Source organism: Larus michahellis, chromosome Z (assembly GCF_964199755.1).
Source record: "Larus michahellis chromosome Z, bLarMic1.1, whole genome shotgun sequence".
NCBI lineage: Eukaryota > Metazoa > Chordata > Aves > Charadriiformes > Laridae > Larus > Larus michahellis.
In genome coordinates this window covers 58,211,819-58,231,111 of record NC_133930.1, presented here as the reverse complement: position 1 = coordinate 58,231,111, position 19,293 = coordinate 58,211,819, and the positions used below count along the sequence as shown (strand labels likewise).

General features: G+C 39.6%; 1 protein-coding gene across 1 annotated transcript in view; it reads left to right on the top strand.

The window, feature by feature from the left end:
• The first annotated feature begins 6,278 nt into the window (after positions 1-6,278).
• Positions 6,279-19,293, top strand: part of FBN2 (fibrillin 2) — a 175,039-nt gene continuing 162,024 nt past the window's right edge. The window contains exons 1-5 of the mRNA XM_074570239.1: positions 6,279-6,802; positions 7,689-7,771; positions 11,659-11,757; positions 12,324-12,419; positions 14,833-14,928. Coding sequence (XP_074426340.1) covers positions 6,579-6,802; positions 7,689-7,771; positions 11,659-11,757; positions 12,324-12,419; positions 14,833-14,928 — 598 coding nt within the window. The 5' untranslated portion in view covers positions 6,279-6,578. The remainder of the gene's footprint in view (positions 6,803-7,688; positions 7,772-11,658; positions 11,758-12,323; positions 12,420-14,832; positions 14,929-19,293) is intronic.

Below are 19,293 nucleotides of genomic sequence, written 5' to 3'. Positions count from 1 at the left end.
TAATTTAATTTCCCGGCCTGAAATGATGCTGAGAAGGAGATGATAATGCAAGTTTCCATGTGAAAACAAGAACATCAAAGAAACCTAAGAGAGACTTGTCAAAAGCAAGCAAGAAGATCAATAAAACAGGACAGAAAAATAAAAATAGATGTTGTCTACCTGATTTTAGTAATGCCTTTGAAACAGTCTCAACTGACAAGCAGAAATCACAGTCTAGATTAAATTACTCAGTAATACATAATCGGCTAAAGAAAACATCCTAGAGCAGCTATCAATAGCTTACTGCCAAGGAGGAACCAAGTACTATGTGTCAGTTTCAGACAGCCTTGGACCCATTACTTTTCAATATGTTTTTTTTAAAGAGCATATGATAGAAAATTTATTCCATTTGCAGATTAATGCCAACCTGGAGGGAGAACAACTACTTTGGAGGACAGGATTAGCATTCAGAATAGTCCCATAAATTAGATACATGGCAAAAAGAAAAAAGAAAAGGTTAAAAAAAAAGGAGTTTGCACCTCACGAAAATGAAATGTGTTTTTACTGCTTAGGTATCACTCTTGTAGAAAAACATTGGAATATTACAAAATTCTATAAGCTAAAGTGAATAATAATGTCAGTACTGTTTTGAAAAATACAAGCACCCTATAGTCTATAAACATTATTGATTTTAGGCTGTAAGGTAAATTAATTACTCCCTCCTCTCCGATCAGCTTGGGCAGTCTCAGCTAGAGAATTGTCTTTGAGCTTTGAGCACCTCACTTGAAGAAGTAAGTCGGCCCAGCAGAACAAATCAAGGCAACAAGTGAAGATCTGAAAGCCTCAAAAAAGACACATGCTTGTTTAGTCAGAGAAGAACAAAAAAAGGACAGAACGATATTCTTCAAACATGAAGCACATAAGAAGATGCTGGAAATAAAATGGGAATGGGAGGGAGGTGTTTAAAATGCAGAACTTAGGATTCCTATTGGGTATTTGGAAAACTTTTTAGTGGTAAATCAATGGCATCGGTAGCAGATCACCTGCAACCCTGCAGAATTCCTGCACTTGAGTCACAGGTTAAACGGTCAATTTCTAGGACACAAGTTGTAGCTGGGTTGTTTTTTTTTTTTGCTTTACAGCAAAGAGGATTAATTAGATGACTTTCCAAGGCCTTTTCCAGAAATACTTTTTAAGTGTTTCTGTGATGAAGATACCGTAGAAAGATACCAAATGAAGATTTGGCCCTGACTGAAAAGGTGAAGATAGGGAGCATGCATTAGATCCACTGGGGAAGAGGGAACAGCTGAAAAGAGTTAAGAGAGAAAAAGAGCTGCTGTAGTTGGAGATACTTCTGTCAGCACTACTCTCAAACAGGTTTATATAAGGTAAGGCCAGAAAAGAGGAGGCAGCAATAAGGTGCAAAATTAGACCCACAGAATCAGTTTTTTATCTGGGGAGACATTACAGCTTGACCGTGTACTTCTGGGGAAAGAGAAGACATAGCAAAGGATGATGACATGGAAGTTACAAAAGTGAGCAACAGAAAGTTTACAAGATTTGTGTTGTTCCGGCTTGTTTTTTTTTTTTTAAAGAGGAAGGGGAGGACTGGCTTAAGAGGAATAATCCAAAACCTCAATTTTTACAATGTTTATTTTAACACAACAACTAAACATTCACAGGAAGATGTCAGAAAGACAGGATGACGTGTTAGACTAGTTGAAGGAAACAGTTTATCAGAAATGAGTGGTGTTTGTGAGCCATCAACTTGCCAATAGGAGTTCACTCAGATGCCTCAGTTCTTACAGAACCTGAATTCCACTCTGGCCTGTTTTCCATGGGATTTAGTACATGGGAGCCTAGGGTCTATTGGGAATCAATAGGTATTTTGCACTTTGCTTTATTAACAGTGGAATAAAAAGAGAAAAAATCAAACTGCACTTCACAGGCATTCCATTCAACATGTTTATAACTTCACAATTTAACATTTTGCAGTATTGTCCTATTTCTTAGTCTGCTCTGCCACATTTCAAAAAAATGTTTATGTTTTTTATGTTTGGAATGGTCAAAAATAGTGGTGGTAAGAAGTCAGGTGAGAGCATTTGTCCTCCTGTCAAAATAAAGTATACCAAAATAATATTACGAAGATGCATATGTTTAACAAGTAAGGAACTTGTTTTTACACAAAAAGTCAGTTGTGTAGGTTGAACTTGAGATGTACTTAGAAAAGGAGAAAGAAAGAGCGAAATTCTTGAATTATTAATTTTTAAAATTTTTTTCTGGTCCCTTCTAACCAATATTTATCTTTTGAATCACTTTTTATCTAGAATAAAATTCGACAATCTCAAAAGAACTATTCAAGTACTTTTTCTGCGGAGGAAGCAGGAGGTATTGCTCATGATGCCCAAAACCTGAACGCTTCCTGCTATACTTGGTATGGCCACACACTCAGGTACATCCCTTGCTACCGGGACAACCATGTGGAAGGACCAGCAAACCACATCCTGTATCTGTATATAGCCAAGTGCTTAAACCTGTGAGCTGATGACCCTGTATCACACCATATGCTAAGGTCCTAAAACTGGTGTCTGGCACTGAACATTGAAAAGATAGGGCCCCGCACCTGAAATCTACAGAAGCACAAGTTCACACATTTGTAATGATTTCATTTTTACTGTAGCCATGAAGCAAAAGAGCAACAAAAAAAAAAAAAACAAAAAACACCCAACCAAAAAAAAAAAAAGCCCGAAACACAAAAAACCTCAAAACAAACAAAAAGGGTTTACCCTACTGGAAAACCCTTTAAGACAGGTATATTCTTTTATATCAAGTATGTGTTATAATTTACATGACTTATGCTTTCAGTCTATGGCCTTGGGCAAACAGATGGGCCCAATACTGCAGCCTCTTTCATTAAGAGAAAACTTTCTGTAGGACAGGACCAGTCCACAATAGATTCAACTCCTCTTAATGCTGTGGAAGGAAAATAACATGACAGCAGTTTGGATAGTAGCACTAAGAAGAAAAAAAAAGGTTTTTTAAATTTAGACAGTCTCTTGTCATTTGTACTTTTAATACCAGTACTGATCTAGGCATCCACCACTGAGTGCTTTTAATCATTCGGCGTAATGAATAGCTGAGGATATTTTTAACTGACAATCAAATGTGGCCATTGAGAGAGATCATTTTTAGGACTAAAAGAAATGATTTGCATCCAAGAAGTCTAGTTTAACTCAATCCTGCTTCAGCAAAGTGATAGCCCACATTTTTACTTTGTTTCCAAATGCCAAAATAGTAGGACTGCCTTTACTTAAAAATAACTCCCACCCTTGTTTGGGAAGAAAAAAATGAATCACATGGGAAAAGTGTGGATTCAAGAATAATCTACATTATGAGTTTTTCTCTGGGAATATTTTCTGTATGTAAACGTACAATTACATGTTTCCTGAACATCCACTATATATAACATTTTGAACTATTTTTATCAGAATTGGTCAGACTTGAAGTGGAAGTTCAGCTACGACAAAGTAACCATCGTTCATCCTTCTGCATCAGTCACATGATGTCAATAGATTATGGCATCCTCCATGAAAGGAGCTATTCTATTTTATAACAGCTAGGGAATAGACTGGGAGGGAACCTCTAGCATCATCGAATTCAAATGCTTTTTAAGAGATGGAAGCCACAGTCAATAACATCTTTTCTAAAGAAATCTAGTTTCATCTCAAAAGTACTTAAAGTTTTAGATTCTACTTTTTCCATTGCAGAGTTGTCCTCCTGTCTTATCTCAGAGACTTTTCTAATTGAAGCACTAATTTGAATTATCATCACTTTACACTTTCGTTTTCTTCTTTTATTTTCCTTCACTATTTTTTTAAGAGAACTGCTGTTAGCAGAAGAACCCAAACTCTTTAGCAGTAGTTTTCTTCCCTTGACCATACCAGTGGCTTTTTTTTGTGCACTATTCCAATTTTAATTTGGAATTCACATCTTTTTCTAATGTGAATAATCAGAACATAATCATTATTTTAGATGATGTCGGATCAGTGCCTTGTGCCCATAAAAAGTATTAATGCTTCTCTTTCTAATGAACACAGCTTTGTTGGTAAGAACTTAATTTGTATGCATATCTACATGGACTATTTGTATCACAATCTTATCAGAATTAAGACTCCTTGCTATTGAATGTTTTTTTATTTTTGTGTGCTAGTTCCTTGCAAAATTCTAGAAAGTTGCTACCTAGTCCTCTTCTGGTTTGAGCGCAATGGGGTCTCTGAGTCTTAGAAATCACTTAACAAATCAGTGGCAGATGCTGACCATTTGCTTTTGTTCCTGGGCTCAGTATCTACAGTTTCAAAGTTAAAAAACCCAACCCAACCATAGAGTCTATATATATTGGCTTTGCACCAGAATTTCCCCCCCCCCATAATTTCTAGCCCACCGCTGCTGTGTAACTGGTTAACTTTTTTTATTTGTTTGTTTCCCTGATCTTTTTTTTTTCCTTAAGATTTTCTTGTGTTGTCCTTTTCCAGATGTAGCTCTGTTTAACTTCTGGGAATTACTTCTTTATCTCTGTGCTTCCTGATATCCAAGGCCCCACGCTTATCTCAGATCAGTTCTTTCCTTTTTATTCTTTGTAGCCTGCCTGCTTATTCTTTGCATTTTTCTTGAGATAGTTATTCACCCAAACAGGCATGGAATCCTTCTCTCTCCCTGGCTTTGTTAGGTGCATCTTATTCATGGCAGGTTTAACAGCTTCTGTTTTGAAGAAATTCCAAACCCCACCTATATTCATAAGTTCCTGCACTCTTCTAACTAGTTGTCTTCATTAAATACTTCCCTTAATTTCTCACGGGTTTACCTTTAAAGATTCAGATCCTCCCATGTGAAACTGCTTTTGCTAACCTTCAAAATTTAAACAAAATTAGCTTCTCATCAATCAGAACATAGATCTTTTAAATGGAGCCTCTACAGTGACTTGAATAAGGGAATGGCTTCATGACCTCTCAGCTAGTGGGTTTTATTTCAGAGATAACAAAACATGGCTCCTGCCTCTCATTCCAGAATTAGAAGTGACAGATAATATGCGCGTGGAGCTAAAAAAAGCTGCTACATGGTTTTTTGTTTTGTTTTAACGGACAATAAAAGAAGTTTCCTGGTTGCCACGGTATGCCACAGTATGTATGGTGGCGTGCTCAAGCATATAGCTGTAATTCAGAGCGATAAATCTTCTCAGATGACAAAACCAGATTGTGTCCTGTTGTTATCAGAATGACCCACAGGGAGCACTCGGGGACTTTCAGCTGGGACATGTCTTCATTGCTTTTGTTTGCTTTTTACTGGTGGCTAAGTATTCAGCACATCTAGGTAAATGCAATGGGTTTGGACTTGAGAAGTAAGTACAAAATTAGCCAAGCTGGGGTGGTTTTATTTGCATTCATTTTCAGATGCTTATGTAGAGAAAAACAGCAAGCGGAAAACAATTAAAAAAAAAAAAAAAACCGAAGGCGTGCCCTTGCAAAAACTACTCTTGAAGGAAACTGCAAACTAACGCAGTTCAACGTTTCTTAGCTCTTGGTGTTTTTCAAGTGTTTTGAAGACATTTGTCGACTTGCTGACAAAAATACCAACAGACAAGGCTGAAGCGATATTAGGCGGAATGAGCTCCCGCTTCAGGCGCCTCCGCCCGTCACCGCTGTGCCCAAGGCAGGTGGGTGCGGGCGGCCGGACCCCCGCACCCCACACAGCCCTTCCCGAGCCCGGGGGAAAGCTCCATCCCTCGGCTTCACCCTGCCGGGCCGGTCCTCATCCTGCAGCTTCGCCCTGGGGCCTTTCATCTCAACCCCAGGTGCTCTTCCATGGAAGGGTTTTACTTACAAACCCCTCCACGAAGGCGGGATCGTACACATTTCGTGGCATGGCTCCCAGAGGTTTGGGAGGATCATCGCCATCATCGTCATCACCACCACCGCAGTCACGCTCCTCCCGCACCCCTCGCCCCGCAGCCGCTCGCCCCCGCCCCCCCGGGGCCGCCGCAGCTACCGGCCGGGAGCCGCCGGCCCCGCCTCTGCCCCCCGGCCTCTCCCGCACCGCCAGCCCGCTGTAAAACCGCCCTCCGCGCCGGGCAGGGGCTGCTGCTCTCCTCTCAGCCCATCCCGGCGGATCGCATCGGGCGCCGTTATCGTTAATTGTCATCCTTGTACTTGTGTTTGTTTTTGTTCTCCCCCCCCTCCCCCCCCCACCTCCCCCCGGGAAATTCAACGTGGTTCTGTTGGATTTCTTTTTTCGGAGGAGGGGAGAGGGGGAAGAAAATCCCAACTAACTCAACTTCTTTTTCTTCTTTTTTTTCCCCCCTCTTTGAAGAGAGGGGGGGGCGGGTGGGATGCGACGTGGACCCCGCTGTTGGTATCACGGCGTCCCGCTGACGGCTGCTGCGGCCGGGCAGGCTGGGGAGGAGAGAAGAAAGAGTTTCCGCGGCTGAAGCCTTCCCCCGGCGAGGAGCGGAGCCCTGCCCGCCGACGGCGGTGCGGGACAGGCTCACCTCTCCCCGCCTCCCCCCCCCGCCGCCTCCGCCGCTTCCCAGCCGGGGCCGCCGCAGGATGGGGAGACGGCGGTGGCTGTGGCTGCAGCCCTGCCTGCTGTGGCTGGGCTGCCTGGCCCTGTGGGCTCAGGGAGCTGCCGGGCAACAAAAGCCGCCGCCGGTTCGCCCGGCGGGAGGAGCGAGCGGCATCTACCCCGCCGCCGCGTACCGGGAGGACGGGGCCCATCCCGCCGCCGCCGGCCGGGTCCGCAGGCGAGGAGGACAGCAGGAGCTGCTCCGCGGGTAGGGACGCGCCGCCATCGAGCCCCCCGCCTTCCGCATCCCCGGACCCCTTCCCCGCAGCCCCCCAGCCACCAGCACCCCCACACAACCCCCCCCTCCCTTCTGCCCCCCAGCACCCCCTACCCCCCCCGCCTGCCCCCCACCCCCAAACCCCATCCTGCGGTCTCCCTTCCTGCCTGCGGTACCTCTGACCTTCCGGCCCCTTTATGGGACGAGGGGAATCGTGTGGTTAATCGGACTTGGGTGTTTTGTCCTCGGCTGTGAAATACGGTCTTTTAATTAGTGCGATTATATTAAAAGCAGACATGGTGTGGGGCTATGGTACAACTAGCAGATGTACCGTGTTGGGCTCTTCATTCAAGCGTATTGCAATATTAAGATACTTTGGCATTCCCTTTACTTGGGCTTCTGCTGAGAAACTATTCAAAATCTGCTTTTTTTTCTAATGTTTTGGGGAGTTCTGGGTGATTTGAATTAGTTTGTTAATCTGTATGGTCAGTCATCCCTTCTGTCTTGTGTCAGGCGGCAGCACGAAGCCAATTTTTACAGCAAGACTTCTAAGGCTGTATATGAGCCCAGAGCCAAACTCATCCCTTGCGTATCCTCAATAGTTCCACCAGGGATGAATGTGGCCTGCTGTTGCCTAGTCTGCCTCTCCTCTTTATACTAACCAGTGGAACGAGTACAAAATAAAATGGCTTGGAACTTCTTATAAGTGGAGGAAGATTTTGTTTCTTTGGGGAGGATTTTTTTGTAGACATCTTTGCTATATGCTTTTTTTTTTGTTTCATGCGTCTGGTTTCTTCCCTTGTGTGCACATAAAACTTTGGATTCTATTTACAGTGATTTATATTTTCGTATATACATTTATTTGTTTGTGTGACAGGCCAAATGTGTGTGGCTCTAGATTCCATTCGTATTGTTGCCCTGGATGGAAAACTCTTCCTGGAGGAAATCAGTGCATTGTTCGTAAGTGTCTGACTTCAAGTTTCTACTGCCCTAGGGGTAATAATAAAAATAAATATTCTTCTGTAAGTTATGGCCCCATTCAGTATGAGAAAAGAGAATTCAGTTCTGTCTTTTGCCTTATTTTTAAAAAGAAGAAAAAGAAAAAAAAAACGATGGATTTACAGGTCCATGTTTCTTGTAATCGAAAGATTGGCCAATTACTGTATTTTATTTGGTGTGTTCATAAGGGGTACGTCTCCACTTTTTAAAAAGAAGGACATCACAATGAAGGAAAAGGGAAAAAACCTTCCATAAATTAAATAATCAACTATAGTAACAGGAAAAAACAGGCCAAAAAGTCTTAATATAAAGCACATCAGATCTGAAGTTTGGTGAAACTTCTGTGCTGGGCTTGGAATTGCAATCAAATGGAAAACTTTTTTACATCTGGGGTGCGTATTCTCTTGCCTGTCATTTTTAGTTGTGTTTTAATAGCTATAAAGCATGTAGACTTGGATTATATGGCTGGTCATAACAGGTACTCTGCTGACAGATGTGGCTGTCGACATGGCTTGGCAAAAAAAAAAAAAAAAGAAGGGGTGGGGGAAATCTGCTCAGTACTCTGGTTAGGAAACATTGTCTACCTAGAAAGGAAATGGAGAATTAAGTTGAATTTTCTGTCTGTTAGATAAAAGCTGGTATTAAACACATGCTTCTTATAGTCCTTGAATTTTAATGTGAGTCTGTTCCCATTCGTCCTAGTCTGTCACCGTCTCTTTTGCTAGTAAGTATGTTCAACTTTCAGAATTCAGGTCCAAGAACATTCTGCCCTTTACATAAGCAATGAAGGCCTTTGGAATACTCCATCTAACAAACTGCAGACATCCAGGACTAAACTAGGGAAGGATGGGTAGTAAGCCAAGATCTGCTAGACTTAAAGATGACTTTTGGGCTGTTGCTTTATGATTCAGGACTATCAGCCTGCTCACATCTATTTGTTTTACATGAATGAATTTGTCTTGCTAGTATTTCTTATCATTGTGCCATGTATCAACGATTTTCATGTAAGATTGACCTAGCATTTCCTAGAAAACGTTAACCATGTTATTCAGAGGAAGATGCTGGTATCAATGCCAATGTGGAATAAGAGGAACTCCTCAAAATGTTCAGTTCACATTTATAATCTCTTATGATATTGTCTTACTTAAATGTAAACCCGAGTTTTTAAAATAGATTTAGGCTGCCTAATGGATGAGGCTTTGAGCAACCTGGTCTAGTGGGAAGTGTCCCTGCCCATGGGATGAGGGTTGGAACTAGATGATATTTAAGGTCCCTTCCAACCCAAACCATTCTATGATTCTATAATATGCTGTTGATAGGTTTTTCAAATTCATCTGGGCATCTAGCTCGAATGAAATCAGGGAGAGACAATGATTTTGGTGCTTTCAGAAATCCTTATAATGTACCCTTAAATTGTGACTCTTGGTGCCTCTTAAGGACCTCAGTCTCAGGTCTCTTCACATCCAGAATAATCTTTGACTTATTATTAATTTATGTGCACAAAGGACATCTTTTAGCTCCTGTTTCCTTACTGGAGCTTCGTTGCAGCTCTCTAACATGTTTGGTGGGTGAATGATTTTGCCAGACCATCTGTAAGATTGGCTGTGACACTTTTCTATTTGTACTTTTGGTGAAGGTTTAAGACCACAGATTTCTATGCGCACATTAAACATTTGTTGGGATGGTGGTCCCTCTAGCCAGAGCTGTTTAGCTAGAGAAAGTCTCCTGCACAGGATGATGGACAAGCTAGCAAACTTCTTATTGGAGATGCGTTAATTATAAACAGTGCAGATTGTAACTGGTGATTTTAAAGTATTATTTCATGAAGAGAGATCTATGAGACAGTGGTAGGTCAACAGGAAACCATTCTGACTTAGAGTGTTTTCAGTTGATAATATGATGATGGTTGTTGGCAGTCTGTGACATATTGATGATTAAAAGTGATCTTTTATCTAAAAAACAGAGGTCTGGTTGGGTTTACTTTTTCTTTAAATAAAATAAACTGTACTGATGAAAGCATATTTAGAAAATGCTTTCAGCTATATGGCTTTCAGTTGATAAAAAGTTATTCCCTTACAGATAATAAACTAACAAAATGGTCTAAATGTAGACCTTGCTTAATCAAGAGATTGAGCTATGTTGTATAAAGATGGACAGAACAGCGACGTAAGGAAAACAGCCTGGTTCCCTGTGTTTGTCAAGTGCTCTAAATCTGAGACCTGTTTCTCACTTTTACGTCTGCTAATGGAAAAAGTGTTTCGTATCAGTCAGTGGTATGTCTCTAATTTCAACTGAATAACGAAATCCCACAAACTCCTTCAACTCTCATGCCTTCACATTTGGGGCATAGTTGTAGAGGATTTCATGATAAATGTAGATGATCTGCATTCCGTCTTTCTGCTGCCTGATGAGTGGTGTCAATGGACCACTAATGTGGCTTTGTCTATGCTCTCATAAAGAAAATGTGTCCTTTATAGGTGTATGTCAAGGAGGACGCGGGTTTACAAAATTTGGCCTGGTTTGGTCATGTTTGACATCAGTACAGAGCTTCTCATTTGGTGGAGAAAGGGTAAAAGGGAGCATGTAAACTTCACAGGTATCATATTTCTATAATAGGGCAAGAAAACAGTTTGCTTCCATATGGGAGTTGTGTCTCATTTATGCATGTTTTCCTAAGTCAGAAGTGGAGCACAAACATTCCGGAAAAGGTCTTATCTCTGCTTTCTTTTTTTTTTTTTTTTTTTGTGTATATGGCCAGGTGGGTTTTTTTTCCCATTTCTTTTAATGTATATAGACAGGTTTTTTAGGTAGTCGGTATATTCTTAGCAGGTTATTTACTGGAGGTATTTGTTGCTTTTGTTGGCCTTCTGTGGAGATGTGCTTTCAGATTGTCTCAAAATCCCCAAGTTATTTACAAAGAAACTGTGATTCTTGTTTGGTTTTTTTGCTTTCCAAGTTGTCTCTTGCAAGATAAGTGGTTTTTGAGGTCTTCCTGTGCCATACTGCCTCTTAATATTTCAGGCTGTCTTTTGGTGCATTTGCTAATCCTGCTAGATGAATTCATTTGGATCTCCCGTAGAATCTGGATTTAGCCTTTAACTTATTTCTGGTTCTGTTGTTCCCTTGTGCGATGAAGCTCCCTTGTCTGGTGAGCAAGAAGGGAAGGTGGGACTTTGATGCATCAGGGGACAGCAGCATGGCATGCACGTTACACACACAGGGTATGGTGCGGAAAGGCTTCCCTGAGATTTCATAAAGTCAGTTTCTAAATGACAGTGTGGAAATATTTGAGTATAGAAAACTGTATTTAGGGAAACTACACAAAATCTGCAAAGCCCAGCGTGTGGACATTGACTTCCCACAAAACAGCTTTGGGTAAAGGATGGATAAGCTTAGAAAAGAGACCCTAAAATGCCTCTAAACCAGCAATTATAAGAGAGAAGCCATACCATAAATTGGCATTTATGATCTATATTGTTTGTATTCGTTCAAATCTTGGATTCTTGGTAAAGTTTTCTACAGGTCTTGTGGTCTAAAATATATAATTTTAATAATTTTACATTACTTGTGTAATAGGGTGGTATTCCTAATTAGGAAAAGAGTTGATTATCTGGTTTCAGTGGTCAGACCAGTGTTTGAATATGCCATATTCAATTCTGTTTTTCTTTAAATTTGTCAGAGATACTGATTACACCAAAATTCAGTTTACTTTGTTTAACTTACAGTTAGTTTCATATGTGTATCAACTGTCCCAACGAACTGTGCATTCAAGTGGGTTTTTATTTATTTATTTATTTAAGACTAAGGTTACTGTTAATCACTGTCTCTTTAATTGTGTTTTTCCTCAGCTATTTGTAGAAATAGCTGTGGTGATGGATTTTGTTCCCGTCCTAACATGTGCACTTGTGCAAGTGGACAAATATCACCTACCTGTGGATCGAAATCTAGTAAGGACATACTATATTTATTTTCATTAGAGATTCCATTTTAAGTAATTCTCTTTGAGTATCAACTCAAAAATATCTACTGTGTAAATTCTCTAAAAATAACTTGTCATTACTGCATACACGCATGTAACTTACATTTTGGTATATCTCTAGTTTTTGATAAAGTTTGATATACTATGCGTGCATGTTTACTCTGTGTGACAAATTGAAAAAAGTGTTTAAAGCAATAAGCAAGTTCAAATATAAATGTCTGTGATATTAACATTTTTGGGTCCATTTTCCTAAGAAATACAGATCATACAGGCTTTAAGATAGTTAAAAGCTCTACGTTGCTAAGTATAGTAATGGAAAACTCTAAAAATCAACTTTTCATGGTTGCTTTTAAATTAGTGGCTGTCTAATAGCTACAGCTTGGATGGCTTAGGTTAGAACAACACCTGAGTGTACGCTTAAATACATAGCATATATTGTACGAAACTCATGTCTGCTTTCAGACACATCTTGTCTTTTGTCCACGTTTGCTTCCAAATGTGGTGTTTTTGCCTGACGCTGGTGTCTCTCTGCAGTACAACAGTGCAGCATCAGATGCATGAATGGGGGCACCTGCACGGATGACCGGTGCCAGTGCCAGAAGGGCTATGTGGGAACTTACTGCGGCCAGCGTAAGTAACTGCTCTGCTGCATCTAAAACTACGTCCACGTTAAGTCCCGCAGGTTGGCCTTCTTTCTTTAGGTAGGGTAGGAAGATAAAAAAGCCAATCTGCTGAAATACAATGAAGTGTCCGTGAGCAATGTAATGCTGTTTTGAGGTATAGTGTGTAGCTGAAAGTCAGTTCATGCATGAAGTGCATTTGTGTTGTCTACAAATTTGGGATTGAATTCAACAAATAGTTTTGGAAAATCCTTTGGGAGCAATGGCCATATACATCCCACTCTCCTTTTCTTACCAGATGATCACTAATTTTTCATTCTCTCTGGCAAAGTTTCTACATCTCCAAAGAACAGCCTAACTGCTAGGTTAAAGCATGTTTTTCTGTTTTCTGCTTGACTAAGGAAAACGATGAAATACAGTTCAAGCTTTTGGATACCTTTCTGGTTTGGCAGACAAGCTAGAAAGTCAATTATTTGCACAGCTCTACTTATCACAGTACAGTGTTTACAAGCTATACAAATCTAGCAAACAGTAAAAATCACTAAAGGCTGCAGGGATGAAGAAAGACTCATAGTGTATTCTGAGGCCAGCTGGCTACTAATTAGCTGAGAAATTAATTGCTGAAAGTAGTCTGAAGGAACTAGAGACAAACAAAAGGCAGCTAGGCTAAGAGTAGTTAGGCTGAGTAGTGTGGAAGAATATCCTTTTGTCTTAGTCGTTTTTGCAAGTGCTGGAGACTAGTCTTGTTCTTGCTTTAGTTCTACCTGGGTACAAATCTCTAAAATTTGGTAATAATTGTAGTCCTAAAATGTGACCCCAATCACAGTCAGATTTACCTTTAAGGGTTGGTGCCCTCTTCCTGTTTATTTTAAAGTATTGGGTCAACCCTGAATGCTCTCAGACGGAGCATACCTCAGGTGAATAAATGAAAAATGGATTAAATTTCCAAGCAGTCACTCTAAAGCAATCCAGAAAAATCTGAACAAACTGTGGAGACTGGTCTCAGTGTATAGGATAGTTAAAATTTCAAGTAAGATTGAGTACTTGTCTTCTAGAGACGGTGGGGAATAAATGTCTGAAAAATTTAAATATGTCTTTATTTCTTTTTAATAAAATGTAATTTTGTCACAAATATGCTGAAGTTAATTGTCACACCGAAGTATTATTGTTTGCTAATTCAGTAATGTAACACATGCAGACAGTATCTTCATTTTATGCATGATATGTATTCTCAGGAAAAAGTAATTCTGTTTTCTAGTTCTTGATAAGAAGTAAGGCTTTATCACATTTCCACATAACAGTATATTATGCGTTCCCCACAGTGATACAGGAAGCACGGGTACATTTTTTCCAGTTTGAAAGATTTACCTTTTCTAGGTTGCTGAGGTTCTTTGCACTGGATACTCAAATATATTGCAAATGTCACCTTCCAACTGGGGAGACCTGTGTAGGAAGGCAGCCTAGAGACTTCTAGATCTAAATCTCTTTGCTATTGTTCAGAGACACTTAAAAATGGTGGGGCTGTCCTTTAAGGTGAAATACTTCAATTTGGTATGTGTGCTAGTTCTGAACAAGGCTATAGATCCTGGAAACAACGACCCTGAAAACAGACAGAATTAGTTAAAGCTCTCTTTTAATGGTATTTTTCAACCTCGCTGAAGAACTGTCTTCCTTTCAAACTGAGAGGATTTCAGTTCTTTTGCAGGAGGCTTTGTTCTTCATCATGCCATTGATAAATAGCATGAGTGGGTGCTCTGAAGTCCCACAACTGTAAAGTACCTTCTCCATGTGTGTATACTGTGGATTTATACTCCCCCCAAATCATATTATTTCTTGTTGGGATCTTGTAGAAAACACAGTTTTTAAAGGTACTTAAAGATGAGTTAAACCAGCGATTCTTTTCCTTTCCTCTGAGCATCACTTCTTCTGCCAGCACTATCAACTCTGAGAACTGGGTTATCTGTCTCTTGGACTCCCCAAGCCTCCTTTATTGAAATCTCTGTTGCCGTTGTGACTGAATAGCACAACTTAATATGCTCAAAAAACCTCAAAATAGTTGATTTTTTTTATCTGCTAACTTCAGTGGTGGATATAAGTTTTCACGATTAGTGACTAGAGCTGCACAACTGTTTAAAAATATCCATAAGTTAAACATCTGCTAAGAATATGTGCTGAATATGATTAATTAAACAGCTGCTTGCAATTAGTGTTAAACAGGTGCTAATGGAATTTGGACTAATGGAATTTGACTTGAACAATCACTATTGCTGGTCGTGATGGGTAGGAAGGAGATCAGTTTGATCTTCAAGTCCAGAAAGACTTAGAGCAGTTGAGAGCAGAAAAATGTTTTTTAATACTGCATGTGGTATTTTTTGAAATGTCATTACTATAACATTTAAAACTTTTTTTTTTGTTAATTAAAGCTGTCTGTGAAAATGGCTGCCAGAATGGAGGACGGTGTATTGGACCTAATCGCTGTGCATGTGTCTACGGATTTACTGGCCCTCAGTGTGAAAGAGGTAAAAGAAATAAATAAGGAAGGAAATTATGAGCATTTCTATCCAACAATACAGTATGTACATATTTTATGCTGTGTATTTTCTGGCTGAGCCAGTAGGCTTCCAGTAAACCATTTATTATTTATAATTTTAGAAAGTGCCTTCCTTTTTAGTCTGGTATCCACACTTCAGCTTGGCAAGTACAAAGCTGTCACAATTGGTAGGAATTTGAGCTAATTTAGGCTGTTTATTTCGTTCATATAATAGTTAAAACATGAACTCTCAGCTACATGAAATAACATTACAGCAAAAAATGATGATAGTGTTAGAATTGCGTAAATGTAACTAATTAAGGATTGTTTTTCTGTATAACACCTCTTTCATAAGAGGAACCTGGGAAGTTATTTGCTCTGGTTAGTTCTATCCTAAAGGAGAAGCCAGAGATAGAGTGAAAAACTAACCAGCTATCATAACACTGAGATCAGTTCTTAAATCCACTCTTATTCAAGAAAACAACTTAGACTTGGCTTAATTTGTAATTTTTTTCGCGAACTGGGGACTCAGCTACAGTTTTATTGTAAAATTTCATGGAGAAATCCCTCAGCCTTCTTTTATGGGCTTAGAGATGTTGACAAAGTCAGTTTTAATGATGCTGAGCAAAACATTTTTAGGGTTATGCTATGTGATTAGCACACATAATTAATGCACTCAGTCCATATATAATGATTTAGAATAAACCTGCTTCCACTTTTTAGTAAATCAGAGCATTGTTTGTGTTGTGAAACCAAGAGTGGAAGTACAGTAATGTTGAACAGGTCAACATCAGATGTAATTGTAGAACGTATTCTGTGTGCATCAAACTGACAAGTGTAACCCAAAAAACTGTCTATTTAGAATGGATTTTTAATGAGTGGATACAGTGAGGAATGCTTATCAAAACAATAATGTACATCCTTCAGTATGAAGTTTTAAGGATAATCAAAGGTGATGCTGAAGAGCTTAGCAGAAATATTCTTTGTCTTCAAGTTGTTGTGTTTGTGAATACATCTTATCAAATAGGGTACTAAAGAACTGAGCAGTCATAGTGTAAAATGTGGAGTACTAGTATGCATAGTTATCTTAGTCCTTTAAAACGTACAGAAGATTGTCAATACTAAAAATGGAGATGGGATCATTTGCATTAATAGAAAATAGGAAGTCACATTCTTAATTCACATTAGCAGTGGGCAAGACACCCACTCAGGGTGGGTGTAGTAGAACTTCTTAGATCAATGAAATAATTTAAATCAGAAAGGACCTCCACAGGCCATCTAGTCCAAAACCTGCTCAAAGCAGGTCTAATCAGATCAGCCTGCTCAGGACCGTGTCCTGTCAGGTTTTGAATGCATTCAAGGATGGAGATTCCACAACATCTCTGGGCAACCTGTTCCAGCATTTGACCAATCTCCTGGTTTAAAAAAAAGAAGAAAAAATCCCTAATATCTAATTGCAATTTTGTGTGTTCCAACTTCTATTTGTTGCCTCTTGGTCTGTTTGCTGTGGGCCTCCAAGAAGAGTCTGGCTTCAATTTCTCTGTATCCTCTGAGCAGGTAGCAATTGTTACAGGCAGCAGTAAAGTCACCTTGAAACCCTCCCTTCTTAGGGCTGGGTGAACTCAGGCTCCTCAGCCTCTCCACACAGGGCAAGTTCTCCAGCTCCCTGACGAGTTTGGTGGCCCTCCCCTGGATGTCCTTCAGTATGTCCATTTCTTTCTTGTACTGGGAGTCCAAAGCTAGATGCCGTACTCTGATGCAGTCTTAGAAGTGCCAAATGGAGGTGGAGGACCACTTTCCTGAACTGGATGCTAAGCTCATCCTGATCCAGCCCATGCAGCTGGCCTTCTCTGCTCCAGGGGCACACTGCTGCTTCATATTGTCTGCTAGGACCCCATAATCCCTTTCTCAGAGCTGCTTCACAGACAGTTAGCCTCCAGCCTATGTTGTTCCATCAGGTTACTCCATCTCAGATCTGAGACTTCTTTTGCTTTTTCTTAACTTGATGAGATAACTGTCCACCCTTTTCTTCTAAGCTGTCCAGATCACACTGAGTAGCAGCCTTTCCCTCCAGCATATTGACTGGTGCCCCAAATTTGGTGTCACCTGCAACCTTGCTGAGAGTGCACTCCAGTACCATCACCCAGGTGGTTAATGAAGACATTAAACTGTTATTTGTCCCAGTACTCATCCCCGAGTGACTGCAGTACTTTCCTAGCCTCTGGCTGGACTTTGCTGATCACAACTCTTTGAGCCTGCAGTCCAGCCAATTTTCCACTCACTTTATCTGTTATTCACTTACTCAGCCTGTATCTCACCATCCAAAATCTCTCTGTTGGAGCCTGTCTCAACAGCCTTCCTCAAGTCAAGTGACATCCCTTACCCTCTCCTTGTCCTGGGCACCAGCGACCTCAGGGCTGACATTTGTCCTTGGTAAACTCATGCTGGCGGCTCCCAAACACCTTCTTGTCATTCATGTGTTTAGAAATGGCTTCTGAAGGGAATCCAGTGGAATTCTCTGTTTCAAATACAGCTCTGCAGTGCTCAAAGCTATATAGATACTTTGAAAATATCTTGCACTGTTTTTTTTACATTTGTTGACTGTGAAATGGAAATAATTTCCATGTAGATGAAGGAAATAACTAAACCAAACACTGAAAAAGCAGGAGTTTCAGTTTGCTATTCCAGGCTGTTTTGTATACCCACTAGATGTCACAAGCAACAGAGAAATGTAAAGGATGAATTTGTTTCTTTGTCTCTAATTGCTTGTCACTTTCATTCTTAAAACCAGATTTATGGACTTCGATTCATCACTGTTGGTTTAGGGTTTTGCTGTTACATGTTACATCCATCCCATTCTCTGTAGTTGCTTCTTACAAACCAAGCACAAGGACTCAAATATTTTATATTTTCCTTAGTTGGGAAATAGGAAGCATTATTTTATTAAAAACTCTGTTAATATTTACAGCCATTTTCAGAAATATATCTTTGTAGAATGTATACCTTCCTTCTAGGTAAAATAAGAGACTACCAAGTCTGTCAGTTTAGGATGGACTTTCAAGGGACTGGACAGTGTGAGGATGCTTTATAGTTTGAGCCTTAGTTCAGATGGAGCTTACATTTGTCCAAATTCAACAGTCTAAGCTATGTATCTAAGATGGATGGTATTTATAGATGAACTATAACATGATAGAATTTTAATATTGCAACTTCATTTCGTTTTCTTTTTTTTTTTTTTTTAATTGATTGCATTCAGGTACTACTTTTATTTATTGCCACACAATTGGTAAGCTTGTGTTTTGTCCCAGATAGAAGCAAATCTTAACCAGGAACAATTCTATTCTCTGACTAGATTCATGACTGTGGAATTGTGTTAATGAATATGACAGACTCCATCTGTGATGATGGCGCAGAGTTTTTAATAATGATGCTTATATTTGAAATACGTTGACTTGTTTAAAAGATTCTAGTTTGTATGGGTATTGTAACTTAACTTTTGTTGTGATGAAACTGTTGAAATTTGCTTTCTTACAATTCGTTGCGAAACTTCAAGCTGCAGAATTCAAGCCACGTAAAGGAATTAAACACCAGTATTTTGGCATCTATATTTCTTGGCTGTCCTTGAAAGTCTTACCCTTTCAATTCTATCTATAGAATGCTACTGTTGTATGAGATTTAAGATACATTACGTGGTTATTTGGAAATTGAGTTGTTATAATTAACAGTTCACGTTTCCTTACTTGAAAGTGGAGGTAGAAAGCCAAATTGCTTCTGTCACTGCCACAAAAATAGAACACATATGTAATACATATAATTGCATATATAATATTTATATCTAATATAATATCATATGCTTTTACAACAGTGGAAAGGGCTAAATAAAATTTCACCTACTCTCTTATCTTGGTGTTGCCTAGACTTTGTCATGTTCAAAAAAAGAAGTTATGAATTTATTGTACTATTATTTGGTTAAGGAAAGATGACTCCTGTAGTATATCTTGGTAATGACTGTTAAAAGTCTCAACTATAGTAACTGTAAATGTTGGGGGGTTTTATGCTGTACATGAGCTGGAGTACATGGAAAAAAAACTGTAAACGATACCTTAAATGCCTACTCTCTTCAATAGTAATTTGTAATTTACGCGTTTAACCTAAGTTTATGCTTTCCAACAAAATGCAGAAGGCAATGATTTCTTCATCTGTTAGTTGCAATTGTTGCCTGTAATACTTCACAGTAAGAAATGCCTCTGTAGTTTAATTTTAAATGGAGTTTAGCAGCAGTTCATAACTCCTTAACTAAAATTTTATAGTTCAAGGTTATGTGAACTTCCGTTGCAGATCACATCAGAGTCAT